General features: G+C 40.8%; 1 protein-coding gene across 2 annotated transcripts; it reads left to right on the forward strand.

Annotated features, from left to right (window-relative positions):
- The first annotated feature begins 39 nt into the window (after positions 1 to 39).
- DNASE2B (deoxyribonuclease II beta) lies at positions 40 to 18,844 on the forward strand. Of its 2 annotated transcripts, XM_010860300.1 has the most exons (7): positions 40 to 239; positions 587 to 949; positions 5,389 to 5,566; positions 10,018 to 10,099; positions 12,800 to 12,961; positions 14,277 to 14,474; positions 18,169 to 18,844. In XM_010860300.1, exons 2-7 carry the CDS (start codon positions 837 to 839, stop codon positions 18,507 to 18,509), a joined length of 1,074 nt encoding a protein of 357 aa, XP_010858602.1. In that variant the 5' UTR covers positions 40 to 239; positions 587 to 836; the 3' UTR covers positions 18,510 to 18,844. The 2 variants fall into 2 exon arrangements, with proteins under 2 accessions (XP_010858602.1, XP_010858601.1); XM_010860299.1 differs by lacking the exon at positions 40 to 239 and having other exon boundaries at positions 385 to 949.
- Positions 18,845 to 21,085: the final 2,241 nt, after the last annotated feature.

The following is a 21,085-nucleotide window of genomic DNA, read 5'->3' on the forward strand; positions in this document are numbered from 1 at the left end:
GGTGGAGAGGATATGTAAACATCTTTGCTAAAAGCGATTCTGAATTTGCCCTTTCTCTGAAGCAAGCCTTTGAAGTACTCTTTAGGAAATATTTCCTTAAGATAGAGAGTATCACAAGTGATAGATCCTAAGTATTATTAAGACATAAGATTTTGTCATTTCTGTTTAATGGGTGAACCACAAACATTTACTCTCACTCATAGAGAAACTCACAGAGGACTTCCCTGGTGGCTCAGATGGTAAAGCATCTGCCTACAATGTGGGAGACCTGGGTTCAATCCCTGGGTTGGGAAGATCTCCTGGAGAAGGAAATGGCAACCCACTCCAGTATTCTTGCCTGGAAAATCCCATGGGCAGAGGAGCCTGGTAGGCTACAGCCCATGGTATTGCAAAGAGTCGGACATGATTGAGTGACTTTACTTTACTTTCTTTTCTTTTCATAGAGAAACAATCATAAGGGGAAAACACATGAAATAGATTTAATTCAACATCTGTTTATCAATACAGAGTTCTCCTGTCTGCTGAACTTCCTATCACATGATGTTCACTCCAAAGAGTTACCTGTACATCCCTTTTTTCTCTCCAGGACTTTTTGATGACTTTGCAAACCAGTCAACAATTCAGCACAAAGGCATGAGGAATCACGCTGGCATGTTGTGACTGAATCACACAATTACATAGGATGCGTCCCAATCTGAAAATGCCCAGACAGCAAATGACAGAGGTAAATGGAACCAAACGTCAGAGCCAGAACAGTTTGAGGGAGACTTGAAACTCAGACTCCACCGTCCAGGGGGAAGGTTTCCTGCTGTGCCATGGACTAAACGTGACAGAAGATGACAGCAAGACTTCTAGGAACACTGCTGACTGTGCTCTTCCTTGGTCTCTTTGGAATCCTGGAGGCAACAAAAATATCATGCAGAAATGAAGAAGGTGAAGCTGTGGATTGGTAAGTAAATGAAATGTAAGGCTTGGTGCCTGCCAGTGGAAAGCCAAACTACTGGTGGTTACCTGGGTCACTGTGTGTTCTGAAGGAGATCTCTGCTCCACCTCTCCCCATAAAAGGAAAGGAAGTGAAAGTGTGTAAATGGGCCACGTATCCAGGTAGGGATAGGCTCTGAATGAGGGAGTTTTCCCTTCAGAAGGAGCTGAGCAGTGCCTTGTGGGCCTGATTCATGCTCTTAGCAGGGCAAAGCTGGTGGCCACAGAGGTGTGGGAGAGCTGACAGATTCTCTCATTTGGCAAGTTCCTTCAATTGCTTTGTGGTTTTCCTAACAGAACACTCCCAGCATCCTTTTAAGTTGACAAAGGAGAGAAGATAGATGACTTTTTCCTGATAGTGGAGCATATACTTATGTGAAGGAGAAAGAGGGCTTGATGGTACACAGCACTGTTTGGTTAACCTTGTTTGTTGGGCAGGACAGGCAGTTGTTAAGGGTGGGTGGGAGGCCACTGGTCTCCTGAAGTGTCAAAGGGGTGAAACACAGCTTTGCATTACAGTCGTGGATTCTCCAAAAGCTCTGATCACTTCCTCACTCTTTAATTAGGGTATTTAGGTTTGCCTTTATGGTTGGCATCAAGCTTTGTGTAAAGTTGAGGCTGAAGGACACAGATGCACTCAATCACTCTCTCACCAAACAGTTACTGAGCACACACCAGTCCTGTGCTAAGTTTTGAAAATATAAATATGAATAAAGTATAGTCCTTACCCTTAAGGAGCTCATAGGTGTGTGGTAAGGGTATAGATGGGGCATTAGAGAGGATGGAGCCCGAAAGACTTCTCTAGGAGACATTTGGAGAATAACTTTGAGTTGGTTAGAAAGACAAGGGAGATGTCAAGGCATCTCAGGCCAATGGAGAAGCATTGAGGAGGTCCAGAGGCAATAAACAATGGGGAGAGTCTGGAAGCAGTTGAGTAATGTTTGTGCTTCAGGAGAACATGGGGAAATGGCAAGAGGGGAGCTTAGAGAGATAAGTGAGGGCCAGGTCATGAAGGGCTTTATGGGTTAAACTGCTGAATCTGAACTTGACCTTGAAAGGGAACTACTGAGGGACATCAAGTAGGGACTTGAAAAAGTCAAATTTGCATTTTAGAAAGCCCACTGGCAGTACTGTGAAGGCCAATTGGCCAGGAACCAGTGCAGAGTCATGGAGACCAGCGAGACTTCTGCAGCATAATAGGTGAGAAAAGTATCCAGACAATGTCTGGATACTCAAAGAAGTAGAAGTAAAGCAGAAGAGCAGCTGAGAAGACTTGGTGATGGATGGGCAGAGGGTAGTAGGAGAGAGAAAGATGTTAAGAAAGACTTGCAGGTTGCTACCTTCTGTGACTGTGTGAATGTATCCCCTAAGAGTAGGGAATGAATAGATTTGTTGCACAATATCATGAACTTGGTTTCAAAAACATGGAGTTGGTCTCTGAACCATCTTTGCATTTGGGTTTATCTACACCTCAGCAAGGCTACGGTTTTTCCAGTAGTCATGTATGGATGTGAGAGTTGGACTGTGAAGAAAGCTGAGCGCTGAAGAACTGACGCTTTTGAACTGTGGTGTTGGAGAAGACTCTTGAGAGTCCCTTGGACTGCAAGAGATCTGGAGATCCAACCAGTCCATTCTAAAGGAGATCAATCCTGGGTGTTTTTTGGAAGGAATGATGCTAAAGCTGAAACTCCAGTACTTTGGCCACCTCATGTGAAGAGTTGACTCATTGGAAAAGACTCTGATGCTGGGAGGGATTGGGGGCAGGAGGAGAAGGGGACAACAGAGGATGAGATGGCTGTGTGGCATCACCGACTTGATGGACATGAGTTTGAGTGAACTCCGGGAGTTGGTGATGGACAGGGAGGCCTGGCGTGCTGCAATTCATGGAGTCACAAAGAGTCGGACACGACTGAGTGACTGAACTGAATTGAGACCTCAGCACAGAGATTTGGGCTAGAAATAGATTCAAGAATCTTCAGATTGTAACTGGAGATGGTCACCCAGGAATATTGTTTATAAAAGCACTAGTCTTTAACTGGTGTGCCATGATAGTTCACAAACCTTTCATGGGTGGGCCATCAAATTGTGATCAACACAAAAATTTTATTTTTGCCACAACTGAATGGACATATTATTTAGCAGTATCTGTCAGAGAGAATGCTGAACTGAGCACACAGGGAGGCACAGTCTTGAGTCTACAACTTACTGCGAGAGTTAAAGGCCAGAGGAACATGGGGTCAGCATCAAAGAATAATTTCATGTTTCCTGCCACATGTGAGGACCTGGCCCTGAGAGGCAGAAAGCCTGGATAGGGCAGGAAAGAGCATAAATAGAAGCATAAGACTGATGAGAACCCAGTGAAAAGTGAAGATTTTCTGGGTAAAGTGAGATGCAGCTATGTGGTAATAGTGAATGCATTACAATGTTTGGTTCAGTGTGAGTATTTGAGGGTTAAATGTGTGTTCGTGCTATTAAAGGGTATTTGACTAGACAAAGTCAATTTCACCTTTCAGGTACTTTCGACAATGTCTGTAGACATTTTTGATTGGCACGACTCAGGGAATATGTACTACTGACAGGTAGAAGCCAGGGATATTATAATTCATAGGACAGCCCCCCAGAACAAAGAACAATGAGCCCCAAAATGTGAATAGAGCACACTGAGAAACCCTGGGCCAGATGATTCAAGAATGTCTGAATACCATGCAGGTCCAACCACCTCTCCATCATGTGAGACAACCAAAGGAAACATACAAACAGGAGACAATAGTAAAGAAAGCAAGGCACTTACTTAATTGGTTGGTCTTAGCCCTCAATCCTCAATGCAGAGTATGCCGATAAACTGAGCTGAAGAACATAGCTCAGGCCAGAGGCTCAAAACAGCCTCCACTGACTCTGATGCCCAAACCCAAATCTCAGATTCAGCCACCCAGCTGCAAAGAGATGTGCATGCCAAGCCCTTCAGGCAGCAGAGACACATCTAAGACTTCTCTAGTTCAGGCCCGGGCCTTGGCATTCTTACCAACCGTGGAAAGAATAGCAGAGCCATGTTCAATGTATATGGGCTTTCACCACAGGGATCTCACACACCAGGCCAGTAAATGTTTTTAGAACATGCACAGTCAGATTTGTATTTCCTTCTCTGGGAAGGAGCAACAGTAAGGGTGGAATATAAGAGGCAGAAAGCTTGAGCAAATCCCTCTCCTTAAACTTCAAGACCTTCTGTGAGATATAGGTGAAATGATATAGTTAAGTGCTTGACAGTGGCTACCATCAAGAAAATAGTCCAGCCCTCAGAATGGGAGAAAATAACTGCAAACAAAGCAACTGACAAGGAAATTAATCTCCAAAATATACAAGCAGCTCATACACCTCAATATCAGAAAAACAAATAACCTAATCCAAAAAATGGGCAAAATACTTGGACATTTCTCCAAATAAGACATAAACATATGAAAAAGATGCTCAACATCACTCATTATTAGAGAAGTGAAAATCAGAACTACTATGAGATATCACCTTACCCTAATCAGAATGGCCATCAAAAAATCTACAAACAACAAATGCTGAAAAGGCTATGGAAAAAAAGGGAACCCTCCTGCACTATTGGTGGGAATGTAAACTGATACAGCCATTATGGAGAACAGTATGGAGAGTCCTTAAAAAGCTAGGAATAAATCTACCATATGATCCCACAATCCCACTACTGGGCATATACCCTGAGAAAACCACAATTCAAAAAGACACATTTACCCCAATGTTCATTGCAGCACTATGTACAACAGCCAGGACACGGAAGCAGTAGATGTCCATTGACAGATAAATGGATAAAGAAGATGTGGTACGTATATGCAATGGAATATTTCTCAATCATAAAAAGGAACAAACTTGAGTCATTTGTAGTGAGGTGGATGAACCTACAGCCTGTTATGCAGACTGAAGTAAGTCAAAAAAAGAAAAATGTATCAAGGCACATATGTGGAATGTAGGAAAATGGTACTGAGGAACCTATTTGCAGGGAAGGAATGGAGACACAGACATAGAGAACAGACTTGTGCACACACCAGGGGAAGGAGAGGGTGGGATGAATTGAGAAAGTAGCACTGACATATATACACTACCAGTGTGAAATAGATAGCTACTGGGAAACAGCTATATAACACAGGGAGCCCAGCCTGGCCCTCTGTAATGACCTAGAGGGATGAGATAGCAGAAGGGGAGGGGAGCTCAAGAGGAAGGTGTGATGAATGTATGTGTGTGTACACACACACTCATGCCTGATTCACATTGTTGTATGGCAGAAATCAATGCAACATTGTAAAGCAATTTTCCTCCAAATAAATAAATAATTTTTTTAAATGTAACACTCAGTAAATGTTAGTAATTCATAATTATTTCCTTTGTTAGGTTTACCTTTTATAAGTTGCCCAAAAAACAAAACGAGGAAAGCAGAGAGACTGGGTTAGAGTACCTGTACCTAGACTCTACAACCAGAAGCTGGAGTAGGAGTAAGCAACTGATGAATGCCACCAAGAGTGTTTTGGGAAGGACATTACAACAACTGTATGAAGCATCTGCCTCTGAGGTATGTTATAGTTAATCATTCATTTGAATCACATAAAATGCATTATACAGACTCCAAAGCTTCCAAAAAGTTATAACTGCTCACCCCCCAATCCTAGCAGATGGAAGTAAGTTAGCTCAGAATCTGAATCAACCCAACCAAGACCTTAGGGGATATGTCAACAGACTCTACAGCAATGCCAAATTGTTGATACATTTAGCATTATGTCCAACGGCTTCACTGAACTAATTACATATTGAAATTTTCTGGCTGCCAAACTCTGCCAATTTTCTCAGTACTGGCTATCTTAGCCCTTTAAAGGGAACTAGAGAGAAGAGCACTTTCCTATTACAATGCAATATAGATCTATGGTCAATATGCCATGAGTTATAGGTTGTTCATGCCATAGCGTGATGAGTTTGATGGGAAAAGTAAAGGGTTCCACTTGGTCTTCCTTTTAATTAATCATCTTCAAAATAGTAGGTTAAGAGCTAGGACTGGGTTAGAGTATCTGTACCTAGGTTACTAGGTTAAGAACTAGTTCAAGGCCCTGGAACTAACTTGCCTGTATGGAGATTAAATCTGCTATCTGGACTTCATCGGGCTTTCCCGATGGCTCAGCGGTAAAGAATCAGCCTGCAAATGCAGGAGATGCAGGAGACGTGGGTTTGAACCCTGGATTGGGAAGATCCCCTGGAGGAGGAAATGGCAACCCACTCCAGTATGCTTGCCTGAAAAATTCCATGGACAGAGGAGTCTGGCAGGCTACAGTCCAAAGTGTCACAAAGAGTAAGACATGACTGAGCGACTGAGCACATACACTGGACTTCATCAGGCAATGAACTAACCAGCCAAAGAGACACGGGTAAATAGGCCTAGTGCTTCAGTGTGTGCAGTCTCCCAACATCCAGGCAACATCTGCTATTCAGTGACAAGATACTGTTTTTCAACCAGAGATGACAAGTAAATCAAACAATAATTAATATCCAGTTACACTCATCTATGGGCTTTCCTTGGGGCTCAGCTGGTTAAGAATCCACCGGCAATCCAGGAGACCTGGGTTCGATCCCTGGTTTGGGAAAACCCCCTGGAAAAGGGAAAGGCTACCCACTCCAGTATTCTGGCCTAGAGAATTTCATGGACTTTATAGCTCATGGGGTCAAAAAGAGTCAGACATGGCTGAGCAACTTTCACTTCACTTCACTTCATTTTCATCTATGCATTTCCTAACAATTTGTTGAGAAGTAAAAATGTAAAATAACTCAACACTTAACAATGTGCTGGGCCTTTACATATGTCAACTAATTTAATTCCCACAAGAATTCTGAGTTAGACCGTAGCACTACTGAAAGTGTTAGTCACATAGTGATGTCCAGCTCTTTGCGAACCCATGGACTGTAGCCCACCAGGCTCTTCTGTCCATGGGATTATCCAGGCAAGCATACAAGAGTGGGTTGCCATTCCCTTCACAAGGGGATCTTCCCAACCCAGGGATCAAACCTGAGTCTCCTGCACTGCAGGCAGATTCTTTACCATCTGAGACACCGTAGTGCACAGGTCTATTTGAACATTTACTTGAAATGTGTGGAGAGCTGTCTCTGTGTGTGCAAATATTTCACTGTATTCACCTGTCATTAACACCAGCCTTCAGAGCCAAGTTACCAAGTCAAAACTTATTTGTAAACTATTTGAATACATGTGATGTTCCAAACACTGTCCTAGAGGCTTTTAGAAATTCTTCAGTCTCAGCAACAAGCCTGTTTTGAATTAATAAATTATTACGTAAAATCAAAACTACCTGTAGCTGCTTCTGCTTTCCAAGGTTGGCAATGGGAAAACCTGGAGTATAACCCATCAATGAAAAAATAAACACCTTCTTCCCCTCCCCACTTCACACTGCCCAAGAAGAGAAAGGAAAGAGTAACACTGCAAAGCCTCTGTCATTTATCTTGGTTGGGGAGGGTGGGTCTTAGTTTGACAAACTATAATAATGATCTTTGGAAGTGCAAAAGTAGTCCCAGAGCCTAGGAGGGCAGGAGAGCTAAACTGCTCTGCAAAAAAAAAGAAAAAAAATGTAGATGGAAGCTAGGAATTTAAAAGTAGATAAAACATGGAGGGAGACTGAGGCAGGTCAGCTTGGTAATGTAAAAACCATTCAGTGTTTCATAGCTTCAGTAAACCCTGCTCACACACAATGCCATGAGTGGTGGATTCTGGAAGAAAATGACAGTAGAGGGGCTGATTGCCATGTTTGATTGGCTAGAGCCAAAAAAAAGAATAACAACAATAGGGGGTGATATTCAGGTAAAACTGAATGTTCTTTGGAAGTTGAACATACGTGCCAGAAGTGACCATGAAGATACAACTTTCCCGTCTTCTGACCCAGAATTGAACTTCTAACAGAAAGCAGAAAGCAAGATCAGACTAACTGGTTTTAAATCTCAAATGTCAAGTTAAGATAATATCTGGGGTTATGTTGGGAAATACTTTCCTTCTTCTACTGTTGTGTGAATAAATGAGAACCTTCCATATACCTTGACAATAACACTTAGACCATATCACAGTTGCCTATATTTGCCTAACTACATTCCCAGCTAGACTGGGGACCGTAACCTTCTTGTTCAACATCCAGTAGTCCAATAAGTCAAATCCAACTAGGAGTTAAAGAAATAAAGATGTCCAAAGGCACAGGCCTCTTTCTGCCTATTCCTTTTTTGTTATTTTTGTTTTATATTGGAGCACAGTTGATTAGCAATGTTGCTTTGGTTTTAGGTGCACGGTAAAGTGACTCAGTTATATATACACATGTATCTATTCTTTTCCACACTATTTTCCCATTTAGTTTATTACAGAATACTGAGCAGAATTCCCTGTGCTAAACAGCAGGTCTTTGTTGGTTATCTATTTTAAATATAGCAGTGTGTACATGTCAATCCCAAACTCCTAATCTATCCCTCCTCCCCACCTTTCCCCCCTACCACGGTACCATAAATTCATTCTCGAAGTCTGTGAGTCTGTTTTGTAAAACACCTCATTTGCATCATTTTTTTTAAGATTCTGCATATAAATGATATCATATGATATTTGTCTTTCTGTCTGATTTACTTCACTTAGTATGATAATCTCCAGGCCCTATTGTTAGTTCATGATTTTTCCCCTTTGTAAAAGGGCCTCTCTTCACTAGAGTTACATCCCATTTAATCTTAGCTGATTGTTACACTCCTAGTTAGAATGATAAACTTCATCTATTAGGAGAATTGTGTTCCTCACCGAATCTTCCCAGAGGCCCTCCACATTGCACCCTAAAGGCGCACAATGGCCTTGTTAGCACATTCAACACAGGCTCATAGAACAATTGTGAGAGCTCTCCAGTGGAGAACGCGAATACCAACCGTAGCTGTGGTCAATTACGGAAAATGCAGGTAAGAAAACAATTGATTTCCCCAAATATTCCTAAACATAGTAGCCAAAAATGCTATACAGACTACCTTATGCCTTTAAAAAAAAAAAAAAGGTTTTAGATGAAATCAAATAATGAAGCAACTGTAGGAGACTCTTATTTTTTTCTCAGAGAAAAACAAAGACCTTTTTTACAGAGATGGGCTGTCCTTTCCTGCTTTTAATTATTAATATATTGCTGAGACTTTGTACTATTGACAGTATTGGCTTCATTAAGAGTCACTGCATCATGATACAGTTGAAATGGAATGACACTGAACAAATACAAGCAAGTTTCCAAAACATGACAAAAAGACACTATCAAAGTAATAGCTTCATTTTGACTCAGAGATTTGGCAAACTGTTTGGAGAATTTACTAGCATTTTGCCTTACCAGAGGAAATCCAATATCACACATTCAATTACACCACTTTTTTTTAAGCAGGGAAATGTCAAGTTGGAAAGGTGAAGTGACACAGGGAAATAGATTGAAGAAAAAATCCTCCACTAACAAAGAGGTAGTAGAAGCAGAGAATGAGGAATTCTGATTAAACAGGAAGCTATGACCAAGTGGTAAAGCACAAAATAGGCAGAGGAAATCAAACCCTGACAGCCATTTCTGCGCTGTGCCTATAATATCAATGGAAAAAGCCCAGATGTACTCCTTGGCTGATTGTTCCTACTTCATTTCCTGAACAAATATTTAAGGACTCCTCTATTATACACTAGTTGCTTCATCAGAAACATGAGTCCAAAACAACTGGGAGAAACAGGAATATTGCCCTCACACACACATACAGAGCACAGGGCTGTCACACATGTTGTGAAGTTGAGGATGGACTTCTTGTCTCCTGCCTCGCATGTCACAGAATTCAAACTGATGGGAAATCTGCCCATTAGGGGAATGGATGATTTCTCATGTGTATTAATGAAAGTTCTGTATCGTAGGCTGGGTAGCTGGTAGAAATGTTGTGAGCAAAAAATGTTTATGAGTGAAGGACTTATGCCATTATAACCTTAAAATATTCCTGCAGAGTAACAGCACAGCCTATCTAATATACAATGATGGAGTCCCTAAATCCGTGAATTACAGCAGAAAGTATGGACACACCAAAGGTATGACAAAGGCTCTTATTTCTCTTTCCTACTGGAAGTCAGCATTTTCTTAAAACAACCTATCTTTGGTAGGTTTATATTCCACACTAAAAAGATAGCTTTTCTTTTTAATGGTCTGAGTTATCAAGATGAGTGATTCCTGTATCACAGTTTATAATGATGTAATTTGACTTTGAAATATCCTTCACACAAATACCATTTTATTTCTCAGCATTTTTAAAATATACTTTAAAGCAGAAATACAAGCATTTGACTACTGGAAATACTAGCCAGACTGTGTGTGTGTGTGTGTACACACATTTTAGTCAAACTTATAGAAGTATAATTTACATAGAGTAAAATTCACCCTTCTTAGTCCCATTTAAAAGACAGTAAACATTTTTGAAAAAGTATTTAAAAATAATTTTCATATTATAGTAAGTTTGTTAATAATTATATATTATAATGATTTTTATTATAGGGATTTTTTTATATTTTTCTATTTGTAAACTATGTATATAAGTATGTGTGTTGTTGAAGAAGTCAAAATGATAGTAAACAAAAAATCTGTAATCCTAATATTCATTAGCTAATTACACCTAATCTTGTTGTTTAGTCACTAAGTCATGTTTAACTCTTTTGTGACTCTATGGACTGTATCCTACCAGGCTCCTGGAAAATGGGATTTTCCAGGCAAGAATACTGGAGTGGGTTGCCATTTTCTCCTCCAGGTGATCTTCCTGACCCAAGGATCAAACCTGCTTCTCCTGCATTGCAGGCAGATTCTTTACCTCTGAGCCACCTGGGAAGCCCCAGTTGCATCTAATATTTTTTTACTTTTTCTATAATATATATTTTGAAACATTTTTATAAAACTTTTTTAGTGATTACTTAAAACTTTTTTCAACTTAATATACCATGAATAACTTCCCGTGGCAATAAGTGTTTTTCAGAAGGTTCCCAAAGCAAATACCTTCAGGGTCAGGAAAATGATGTCAGCAAGCTAACGGGGCTGAATCAGCAGGTAACTAGAGAACTGGAGAGTATACACATGGTCTAAAGAAGCAGTTACCACTCAGCTTGCCTTATGGGAATGTAATTTTTTCCAGAGAAAATGAGGAGTTTGTGGAAAATCCCAGTTTTTAAGTGCTGGCAATGAATTCGAAGTTTTAAAAATAATCTGCAAGCATAATAACATGTATCTGTAGGTTAGACTTGGCCTGTGGGCTGCCAGTTTGCAACCTCTAATTAAGAATTTAATTTGTAATGGCTGTCTAATGCCATGAGCAACTTAGCTTTTGATTTAGCTAAGTTGCCCTCCTGATGGTCCTATTTGCCACATTCTGCAAACTCTTCTTTACCAAGCTCCCACCACCATTGTCACTCCACTCTGTTAGTTGATACAAGGGCTCAGAAAGAAGATTGGAAATGGAGTGGAACCTGATGTCATATGGGAGAGTTCCCAGCCAACAGGTGCTCCAACATCCTGTGGCACTTGTTCCAGGAAGTTAGGATTTCAGACAAACAGCATACTCATCTGGGCAGAAGAGAGACCCTGAGGTCATCCAGCTCTGTGAGGCAGCTGAACTTTGAACATTTTCCATCTCGACGCAGGTATTGATTTCACAGTCACTGAGACAGCAACAGTGTGCTTTCTTAAAGTATGTTCTTTGAAAAAGAAATAACTGGCAGGCATTTGGTTGCTACTCTAACACTAAGGCAAGCATGACTTTTATGTCTGCATGGTCATGTGCAAACCAGAAAGCCAAGTTAGCATACCCAAATTATCCTGATATATTTACAAACACAGAAATAGTCATAGGTGCCTGTTGGACAGGGTTCTTTGTGCCATGTCACAAGATGTTGAAAATCTTTCAGTTTTCTTCCTTTCTGGCTTTCATACTGTCTGCTCCAGAGATTTTACAGAGGAGCCTGGTAGGCTGCAGTCCATGGGGTCATGAAGAGTGGAACACGACTGAGCGACTTCACTTTCACTTTTCACTTTCATGCATTGGAGAAGGAAATGGCAACCCACTCCAGTGTTCTTGCCTGGAGAATCCAAGGGACAGGGGAGCCTGGTGGGCTGCCGTCTATGGGGTCACACAGAGTTGGACACGACTGAAGCTATTTAGCAGCAGCAGCAGCAGCAGGATGCTTTAGGACATGGCTTCCTTCATCCCCACCCCCACCCCTTTTCTGCTTCCTTTTTTTCAAACTTGTGAAATTGGGTGACTTCTGCACATAAATGAGCATCAGTTTCTCACAACAAATTACTGCAAATACATTTTTTCATTTGATATTTTCTCTTTCAACTATGTTTTTCAGCTGGGTTTTGAAAATAGCTTAGCTGCTTAGCAGTAAAAACATTATCTGAAGCTTGCCAGGTGACTATATAGTCTATCGAGGTCAAACTCCAATTTAGCAAATTTGCATTCTGCCAAAACAAATTTTCCTTGTAGTTTCAACATGAAATGCCTCTTAACTCTTCACAGGGTGTCTGCGCTAGCTCCCTCTTGTGTTGGGTTACCATCAGTAATGGGGCAATGTAATGTGTACCTGAACTGGTTTTTAAATCTTTGAAAAAGAACATGATCTTTGTCATTATTAGCCTAAGGAAACATTAGCCTGAAGTTTAAAAGGCTTAAATGTTGTAGCTTTGAACTCTGTTTTTAAAGGAGGCTTGTTTTTCTAATTTATCTGTATTAACTGTATCTTTGGTAGGTGTACTTCTGTGGAACAGAGTCCAGGGGTTCTGGTTGATTCATTCCATTCCCCATTTTCCTCCAGTTCCTGAAGAAGGCTATGATTATCCACCCACAGGGAGACGAAATGGACAAGCTGGCATGTGCATAACTTTCAAGTACAACCAGTATGAAGCAATAGGTAACATTAGAGTGTTTTTAAAAAGACGTAATATTTAAGAAGGGATTTGGAAATTATGAATAAATGTATCACTTCATTTGCTTCTCTATTCATAAACCCTGATACCTAGATTCCAATATTGGTTTTGCCATGATGAGATCTTGGGCAGGCTCACTTACTGAACCTTTGTTTCCTGGTCCAAGGAAGTCTTTGAACTTGATCAGAAGTGGTAGTTTCAAATGTCTAAAGGGGCCAGGCAGGTGACAAAACTGGGTGACACCAGTGAACATCGCATGGGCAGTGGGGAATTTGACAAAGTGGGGTGTTGACTCTCCACTAGCTTTCCTCGAAAGCTGCCACTCCGTTATGTTGCGGCTCCATGAGAATGAAGACCTACATCTCCATATTTTTCAGAGGAAGCAGAAATCTAGGGGAAGATGTAAAGTAGAAAAGAGAGAGAGAAAGAGAAATTGAGAGAGAAAGAGATCTTCTGATTTTCTAATATGATCTCCACCTTATTTTTTAAATTGTGCAGACCTCATGTTGCTTACAGGCCAACAACATGATACTTCTGAGCCTAAACCAGATGACTTTCCCTTAAGATCTGAAGCTCAAGTGGCCAAAAATACTTGGACTTGAAAAATGCAAAGTACAAATGAGGAGGAGAAGTAGTGATGGTATTTTATCAATCATTTTTTACTGAGGGAGCTGCTAAATAGTAAAGAGTGATTTGTTCTAATACAGGAGGTTTCAAATATGATTTTTTTAATCAAATTTCCATCTGATGGAAAGGATCACTGAGCCTCTTACCCAAATTAAGCCCTAGTCTAGCTAGCTGAGCTCCTGCAAAGATTATAGAGCTTAATGGCATAGAGACTGGGTGTTCATGGTGATGAATTGGTCATTCTTGAAGCTGGATGATCAGTATATGGGCGTTTTCTACTTTTGTATGGTTACATATAGGATAAAAAACACATGGTCTCCAAGGCCAGCCTGCCTGGGCTTGACTATCAACTCCTTCAGTTATAAGTTTTATACCTTTGGGCATAAATTCTCCATTAATTTATCTATAAAATGAGGACTGTGATAAAATAACTTACCCAATAATAAGGTAATATTCTTATGATTAAATTAGTAAACCCATGTAATAAAAAGTAGGGAGTGCTCAATAGGTGTCAACTATTTTAATTAAAAGTTTGAAGGCTTAAAGAAGGAAATACTTTCATTTTTGTTTTTTTGTTCTGTTCAGTTTTTTAATTCACAACAAGATCTAAAATACCAACAAGCATTTCCATTTGTGTCTTAAATCTCAACTTTTCTTTACTGTTTGGTTCAGACTCTCAGCTCTTGGTCTACAACCCGAACATTTACAGCTGCTCCATCCCTGCAGCCTTTCGCATGGAGCTCATCCACATTCCCCAGCTGTGTGCTGGATCCAGCTCCTCAGAGATCCCAGGCCGGCACCTGGCCACACTTCAGTCAGCCCAGGGACAAAAATTTCTCCATTTTGCCAAGTCTGATTCTTTTCTTGACGGTAAGAAAGACCATCATCAAAACGATATGTTGTAACAGTGCTGTTGGACTCACTTTGGATTGCAAAGAGCAAATATACTGATTATTTAGGGGTGTAGAAATAGAAAAGGAGGAAAGACAAAAAAAGGAAAGGGAAAGGGGACATCAACGATCAATTCAAACAATAGCCACTTGAATAGAAGGACTGCTGATCCATCCAAAAAAAAGTAACTCACAACCATCTAGCTAGAGGCCAGTAAAAACTCAGTCTCCAGCCTCAGTTGGGCACAGAATCAAGCTTTCTTCCTTTTCTTTCACTCTCTAAGCAATTATTTTAAGTCTTCCTTACCCTCAAGTCCTTTACTTTTCCCTGTCTCTTCACTCGTCTTCAGTTTTTCCTTCACAGAGCGAATAGAGGGAGAAACCACTTCAAGTGCACACTCCACCCTCAACAATCATTTCTGCTTTCATTCCTTTTCACCAGATTCCTCCCTTCCCAACAGAAGCAGTGCCCCCCTGTGCCCTAGAAACTATCCTGGCTCAGAATACATGGATTCTTACACTCAATCTCTTCTCCCTCTTGTACTTTAGCCTATCTACTCTACGAGCCCCAAACATTCCTAAAAAAAAAATCCTCCCTCAATTCTAGATTCCCTATATCTCTGTTTTTTTCTTTTCTTCTAAATTTATTTTGAGAAAATTCTTCAGGGTCTTTACTTGCTCACTGCTCCTTGACTACAGTCTTGCTTCTCTGTATTCTATCCCCAGTCACCCATGACAGCCCTAATTGACCTCAGTCTTCCTTCCTTGCTTCCTTCCTTTAATAGTGAATAAATTTTATTGAATGCCTACTACTTGCCAAGCCCTGTGGTAGGCATGAGAGATCCCCAAAGTAATAGGACAGAAATAGCTTCTGCAGAATTTGGCACAGTTGGAACAATTTCCTTTCTGAAACTTTCCCCTCCCTGAGTCCTGGCAGTGTACAGTCTTTTGGTCTTCCTCCTGCTTTTAAGTCTCTTCTGCCATGTCCTCTTCCTCTGCATACTCCTTATGTGACTAGGTTGCCCTGTGGTCTTCTACTCATCCTTATCTCATCTACAGTGCATTTGAGGCAATTCCAGCTAGCCCTTGAGAGATTCCCAAATCTAGATCTTCATCCAAGGCCTGTGTTCTGACAGATGTATTCAACAATGAGTGGCAGAGCCACATAAAATTCAATATGTCAAACTCATCTAATCATTATCCCTCACATATCTTACCCCTTTTCTCATATTCTGCATACTCACCTGGAAACTCTCAATCCTTCTTTTTTCTCACTGTCCCCCCCCCATATCAAATCATCAAATACAATCAGTTCCAGGTCCTTGCTGCTGCTGCTGCTGCTGCTAAGTTGCTTCAGTCGTGTCTGACTCTGTGTGACCCCATAGACAGCAGCCCACCAGGCTCTGTCATCCCTGGGATTCTCCAGGCAAGAACACTGGAGTGGGCTGACATCTCCTTCTCCATTGCGTGAAAGTGAAAAGTGAAAGTGAAGTCGCTCAGTCACGGCCGACTCATAGCGACCCCATGGACTGCAGCCTACCAGGCTCCTCCATCCATGGGATTTTCTAGGCAAGAGTACTGGAGTGGCTTGCCATTGCCTTCTCCGTCCAGGTCCTTAATAACTCTCAATTTATTTCTTTGTCATGGCCATAGTCTACACTTGTGCTTGTTATCACAGTTATTATGAAAACCTCATGTTTTTCCTCTCTCCAATCTAATGTAGTCTTCTCAATTCATCCTGCACATTGTTTATTTATGATCATAAATCAGTTTCTATCAATTCCCCCAATCAGTTCAGTTCAGTTGCTCAGTCGTGTCCAACTATTTGGGACTCCATGAACTGCAGCACACCAGGCCTCCCTGTCCATCATCAACTCCCGGAGTTCGCCCACACCCATGTCCATTGTGTTGGTGATGCCATCCAACCATCTCATCCTCTGTTGTCCCCTTCTCCTCCTGCCCTCAATCTTTCCCAGCATCAGGGACTTCTCCAATGAGTCAGCTCTTTGCATCAGGTGGCCAAAGTATTGGAGCTTCAGCTTCAACATCAGTCCCTCCAATGAACATGCAGGACTGATCTCCTTTAGGATGGACTGGTTGGATCTCCTTGCAGTCCAAGGGACTCTCAAGAGTCTTCTCCAACACCACAGTTCAAAAGCATCAATTCTTCTGTGCTCAGCTTTCTTCACAGTCCAACTCTCACATCCATACATGACTACTGGAAAAATCATAGCCTTGACTAGACAGAACTTTGTTGACAAAGTAATGTCTCTGCTTTTTAATATGCTGTCTAGGTTGGTCATAACTTTCCTTCCAAGGAGCAAGCGTCTTTTAATTTCATGGCTGCAATCACCATCTCCAGTGATTTTGGAGCCCATAAAAATAAAGTCAGCTACTGTTTCCACTGTTTCCCCATCTATTTGCCATGAAGTGATGGGACCAGATGCCATGATCTTCGTTTTCTGAATGTTGAGCTTTAAACCAACTTTTTCACTTTCTTCTTTCACTTTCATCAAGAGGCTCTTTAGTTCTTCTTCACTTTCTGTCATAAAGGTGGTGTCATCTGCATATTTGAGGTTATTGATATTTCTCCCGGCAATCTTGATTCCAGCTTGTGCTTCTTCCAGCCCAGCGTTTCTCATGATGTACTCTGCATATAAGTTAAACAAGCAGGGTGACAATATACAGCCTTGACGTACTTCTTTTCCTATTTGGAACCAGTCTGTTGTTCCATGTCCAGTTCTAACTGTTGCTTCCTAACCTGTATACAGGTTTCTCAAGAGGCAGGTCAGGTGATCTGGTATTCCCATCTCTTTCAGAATTTTCCACAGTTTATTGTGACCCCCCACTAACACTCTTTAAAAAATTCTCTGTTGAGGACTTCCCTGGTGGTCCAGTGGATAAGAATCTGCCTGCCAATGCAAGGGACACGGGTTCAGTCAGTCCCGGGCCTAGGAAGATTCTACCTGCCTCAGAGCAACTAAGCCCCTGCACCACAACTACCGAGCCCTCACTCTACAGGCCATGAGCCACAACTACTGAAGCCTGCATGCCCACGAGCCAGCAAGCAGCGACTACTGAGCCATGTGCTGCAACTACTGAAGCCCATGAGCCTAGAGCCTGTGCTCCACAACAAAAGGCACTGCAGTGAGAAGCCCCGTGCACTGCAGCTAGAGAGTAACCCCTGTTCTCCACAGTTAGAGAAAGCCCGCACGCAGCAATGAAGATCCAGAGCAACAAAAATAAAATTAACTAATTTACAATGAATAAATAAAATACAGTATTAAAAAATTTCACATTGATTTCAGGAAAATTCATATACTCTGGCATGGTTTATAAAGATTTCTAGATGCTGGCCTCTGATTACTTCTCTAGCCTTAGTCTTTCCAAAGGTCTTTTCAGGACAAAAACATGTACTGCTCCCTTGTTTGTGCAGAACAGAAGACATTTTCAGCTCCAATATCATCCTAGTAATAAAGATAATTACTTTTATTTTCACATCACTTTAGCATTTACAAAATGTTCTCCCATCCACTCTTTCAGTCATGCTGTTTTTATTACGCTTGTGACATCCACATATCAGGCATGAGTGATGATTCTCTTCCTGAGGATATTTTTAGGATTTATCTAAGAATAAATATTAACCTCACTATTTTTCTCTTTATAAACTCTAGACATCTTTGCAGCCTGGATGGCTCAACAGTTGAAGACACACTTGTTAACAGAAACCTGGCAGCGGAAGAGACAAGAGCTTCCTTCAAACTGCTCCCTTCCTCACCATGTCTACAATATCAAAGCAATTAAGATATCTAGACACTCTTATTTCAGCTCTTATCAGGATCATGCCAAATGGTGTATTTCCCGCAAGGGCACCAAAAATCGCTGGACATGTATTGGAGACCTAAATCGGAGTCCATACCAAGCTTCCAGAAGTGGTGGATTCATCTGTACCCAGAATCAGCACATTTACCGGGCATTTCAAGGACTAGTTTTATATTATGAGAACTGTAACTAAACTTGGTGAAAGGACGTATGTGTTACCATTTTCACCACTGATAAGGGGTCTTCTACTAGATTCATTCTTTATATATCAAAAGCCTGTGAATTTACTTATTGTCCACCATCATCTTAGTCACTCAGTCATGTCCAGCTCTTTGAGACCCCATGGACTGTAGCCCACCAGGCTCATCTGTCCATGGGATTTTTCAGGCAAGAATGCTGGAATGGGTTGCCATTTTCTTCTCCGGTACTTATGGTCCACATATCATCAAATAAAATGTTTTTCTCCCATGCCTACCATGTTATCTTCCAAATAGTGTCAGTTTATCTACTTTCATTTATATGCCATAAACATGCATATATATATATATACACATATATAATTAATAAAATATGTATTTATTTTATATATATTTAAATATATATATAAAATGAAAGGAGTGAAAGGAAAAAGTTTTGTTCCAGATTAGTCAGCTCTCAATTGTCCATGGAGTGACTGGCCATCTCCGAGAGTAATTTCATCTTTACAAAGAATTCCCTGACTCTCCTCCTCACCCCTTTTTGAAGAAGAGACATTTCTATCTCTCTGTACATCAAACTACTTAGTCATTTTCCTCCTAAAGTTCTTTTCAGTGGTTTATGGTTAAGTCTAATTGGTCATTCTTGAACTAGTATGTGTGAGTTGCTCAGTCATGTCAACTCTTTGTGACCCCATGGACTGTAGCCTTCCAGTCTCCTCAGTCCATGGAATTCTCCAGGCAAGAATACCAGAGTAGGTTGTCATTCTCTTCTCTAGGGGATCTTCCCAACCCAGGGATTGAACCCAGGTCTCCTGCATTACAGGCAGATTCTATACCATCTGAGCCACAGGGAAGCCCATTAATTGTATGATCTTGGGCCATTCCATTGAACTCTCTAAGCCTTGGTTTTCTTCTTTATGAAATGGAGATAATATTTAGGTATGCTCAAGTACCTAGCACAGAGCCTGGAGCAGCTAACACTTAAAAATACAGGTAGAATTTGAATGTGAATCACTCTGCAGTGAGAAAAGACAAAAGGAAGTTTAGAAATGATTACTAAAAAAAAAAAAGAAAAGAAATGATTACTATTTTTCAAAAAGAAAAAATTGTCAGATTAAGAGGAAGAAATAAAACAACCCACCAACTTGGGGGAAATAAAGAAGTGGAACATAAACTAGAATTAAATCTAGTAATCTTAATTCCAGTGTGTTTCATTTTCTGGAATTCTTATTACTAAATATAACTGTTATATAAATGAATAATAGATAATATATTTTTATTAGGTATTCACTGTTTAATATTTGGAACATGGTTCCTAATTTCAAGAAGCTTACAATCTAACAAAAGTAATCATAAGAATAACTAAAGCTAGCATTTATTTCAGAGAAGGCGATGGCATCCCACTCCAGTACTCTTGCCTGGAAAATCCCATGGATGGAGAAGCCTGGTGGGCTGCAGTCCATGGGGTCGCTGGCAGTCAGACACGACTGAGCGACTTCACTTTCACTTTTCACTTTCCTGCATTGGAGAAGGAAATGGCAACCCACTCCAGTGTTCTTCCCTGGAGAATCCGGGGGACAGGGGAGCCTGGTGGGCTACTGTCTATGGGGTCACACAGAGTCAGACATGACTGAAGCGACTTAGCAGCAGCAGCAGCAGCACTTATTGAGCATTTTGTTGTTGTTATTCAGCCACTCAGTCATGTCTGACTCTTTGCAACCCCATGGACTGCAGCATGCTAGGCTTCCCTGTCCTTCACTATCTCCCAGAGTTTGCTCAAACCCATATTCATTGAGTCGTTGATGCCATCCAGCCATCTTGTCCTCTGTCATCCCCTTCTTCTCCTTCCCTCTGTCTTTCCCAGCATCAGGGTCTTTTCCAATGAGTCAGATCTTCACATCAAGTGGCCAAAGTACTGGAGGTTTAGCTTCAGCATTAGTCCTTCCAATGAATATTCAGGGTTGATTTCCTTTAGGATTGACTGGTTGGATCTCCTTACTGTTGCAGGGACTGCATCTACTATGCAGTAAACAGCAAACCCACTTTTCTTACTTGATCTTTATAACTATGCTATGCTTTAGGAACTATTATAATCATTATTTTAATGACAAGGAAAGTGAGTCCTACAGAGTTTTAGTAACTTTTCCAGTATCACAGAGGTCCAGCTGACCTTTAAGACTATTATGGTGTTAACTTCTATTTCAAGAGATGAGTTTTAAACAATGATGTGATATAGGATAATACATATCTTGATGTCTTAATTAACCAACATTTATGGGACATAATGGTACTAGTTCAGTGGAATGCAGAGGGAAAAATGAAGTTTGTCTTCCTGTTAGAAGTAAGCATAAGTTATGGGAATTTTGAATACTTGCTAGCTAACTTACATACTTAAAAATATAAGACTTGAAATATATATTTTGGCTTTGCAGAGAGCATCTGAACATAAATAATTCCAACAAAATCAGATTAGAAGAGGAATTTTAAAGTACAAAATCTTGACTTAAAAAAGAAGAGGGTGAAAATGTTACTGAGCCCCAGCTTGGTAATAAATTTTGGTAAAGTCAGCCAG

Source organism: Bison bison, unplaced genomic scaffold, assembly GCF_000754665.1.
Source record: "Bison bison bison isolate TAMUID 2011002044 unplaced genomic scaffold, Bison_UMD1.0 scf7180017864466, whole genome shotgun sequence".
Taxonomy (NCBI): domain Eukaryota; kingdom Metazoa; phylum Chordata; class Mammalia; order Artiodactyla; family Bovidae; genus Bison; species Bison bison.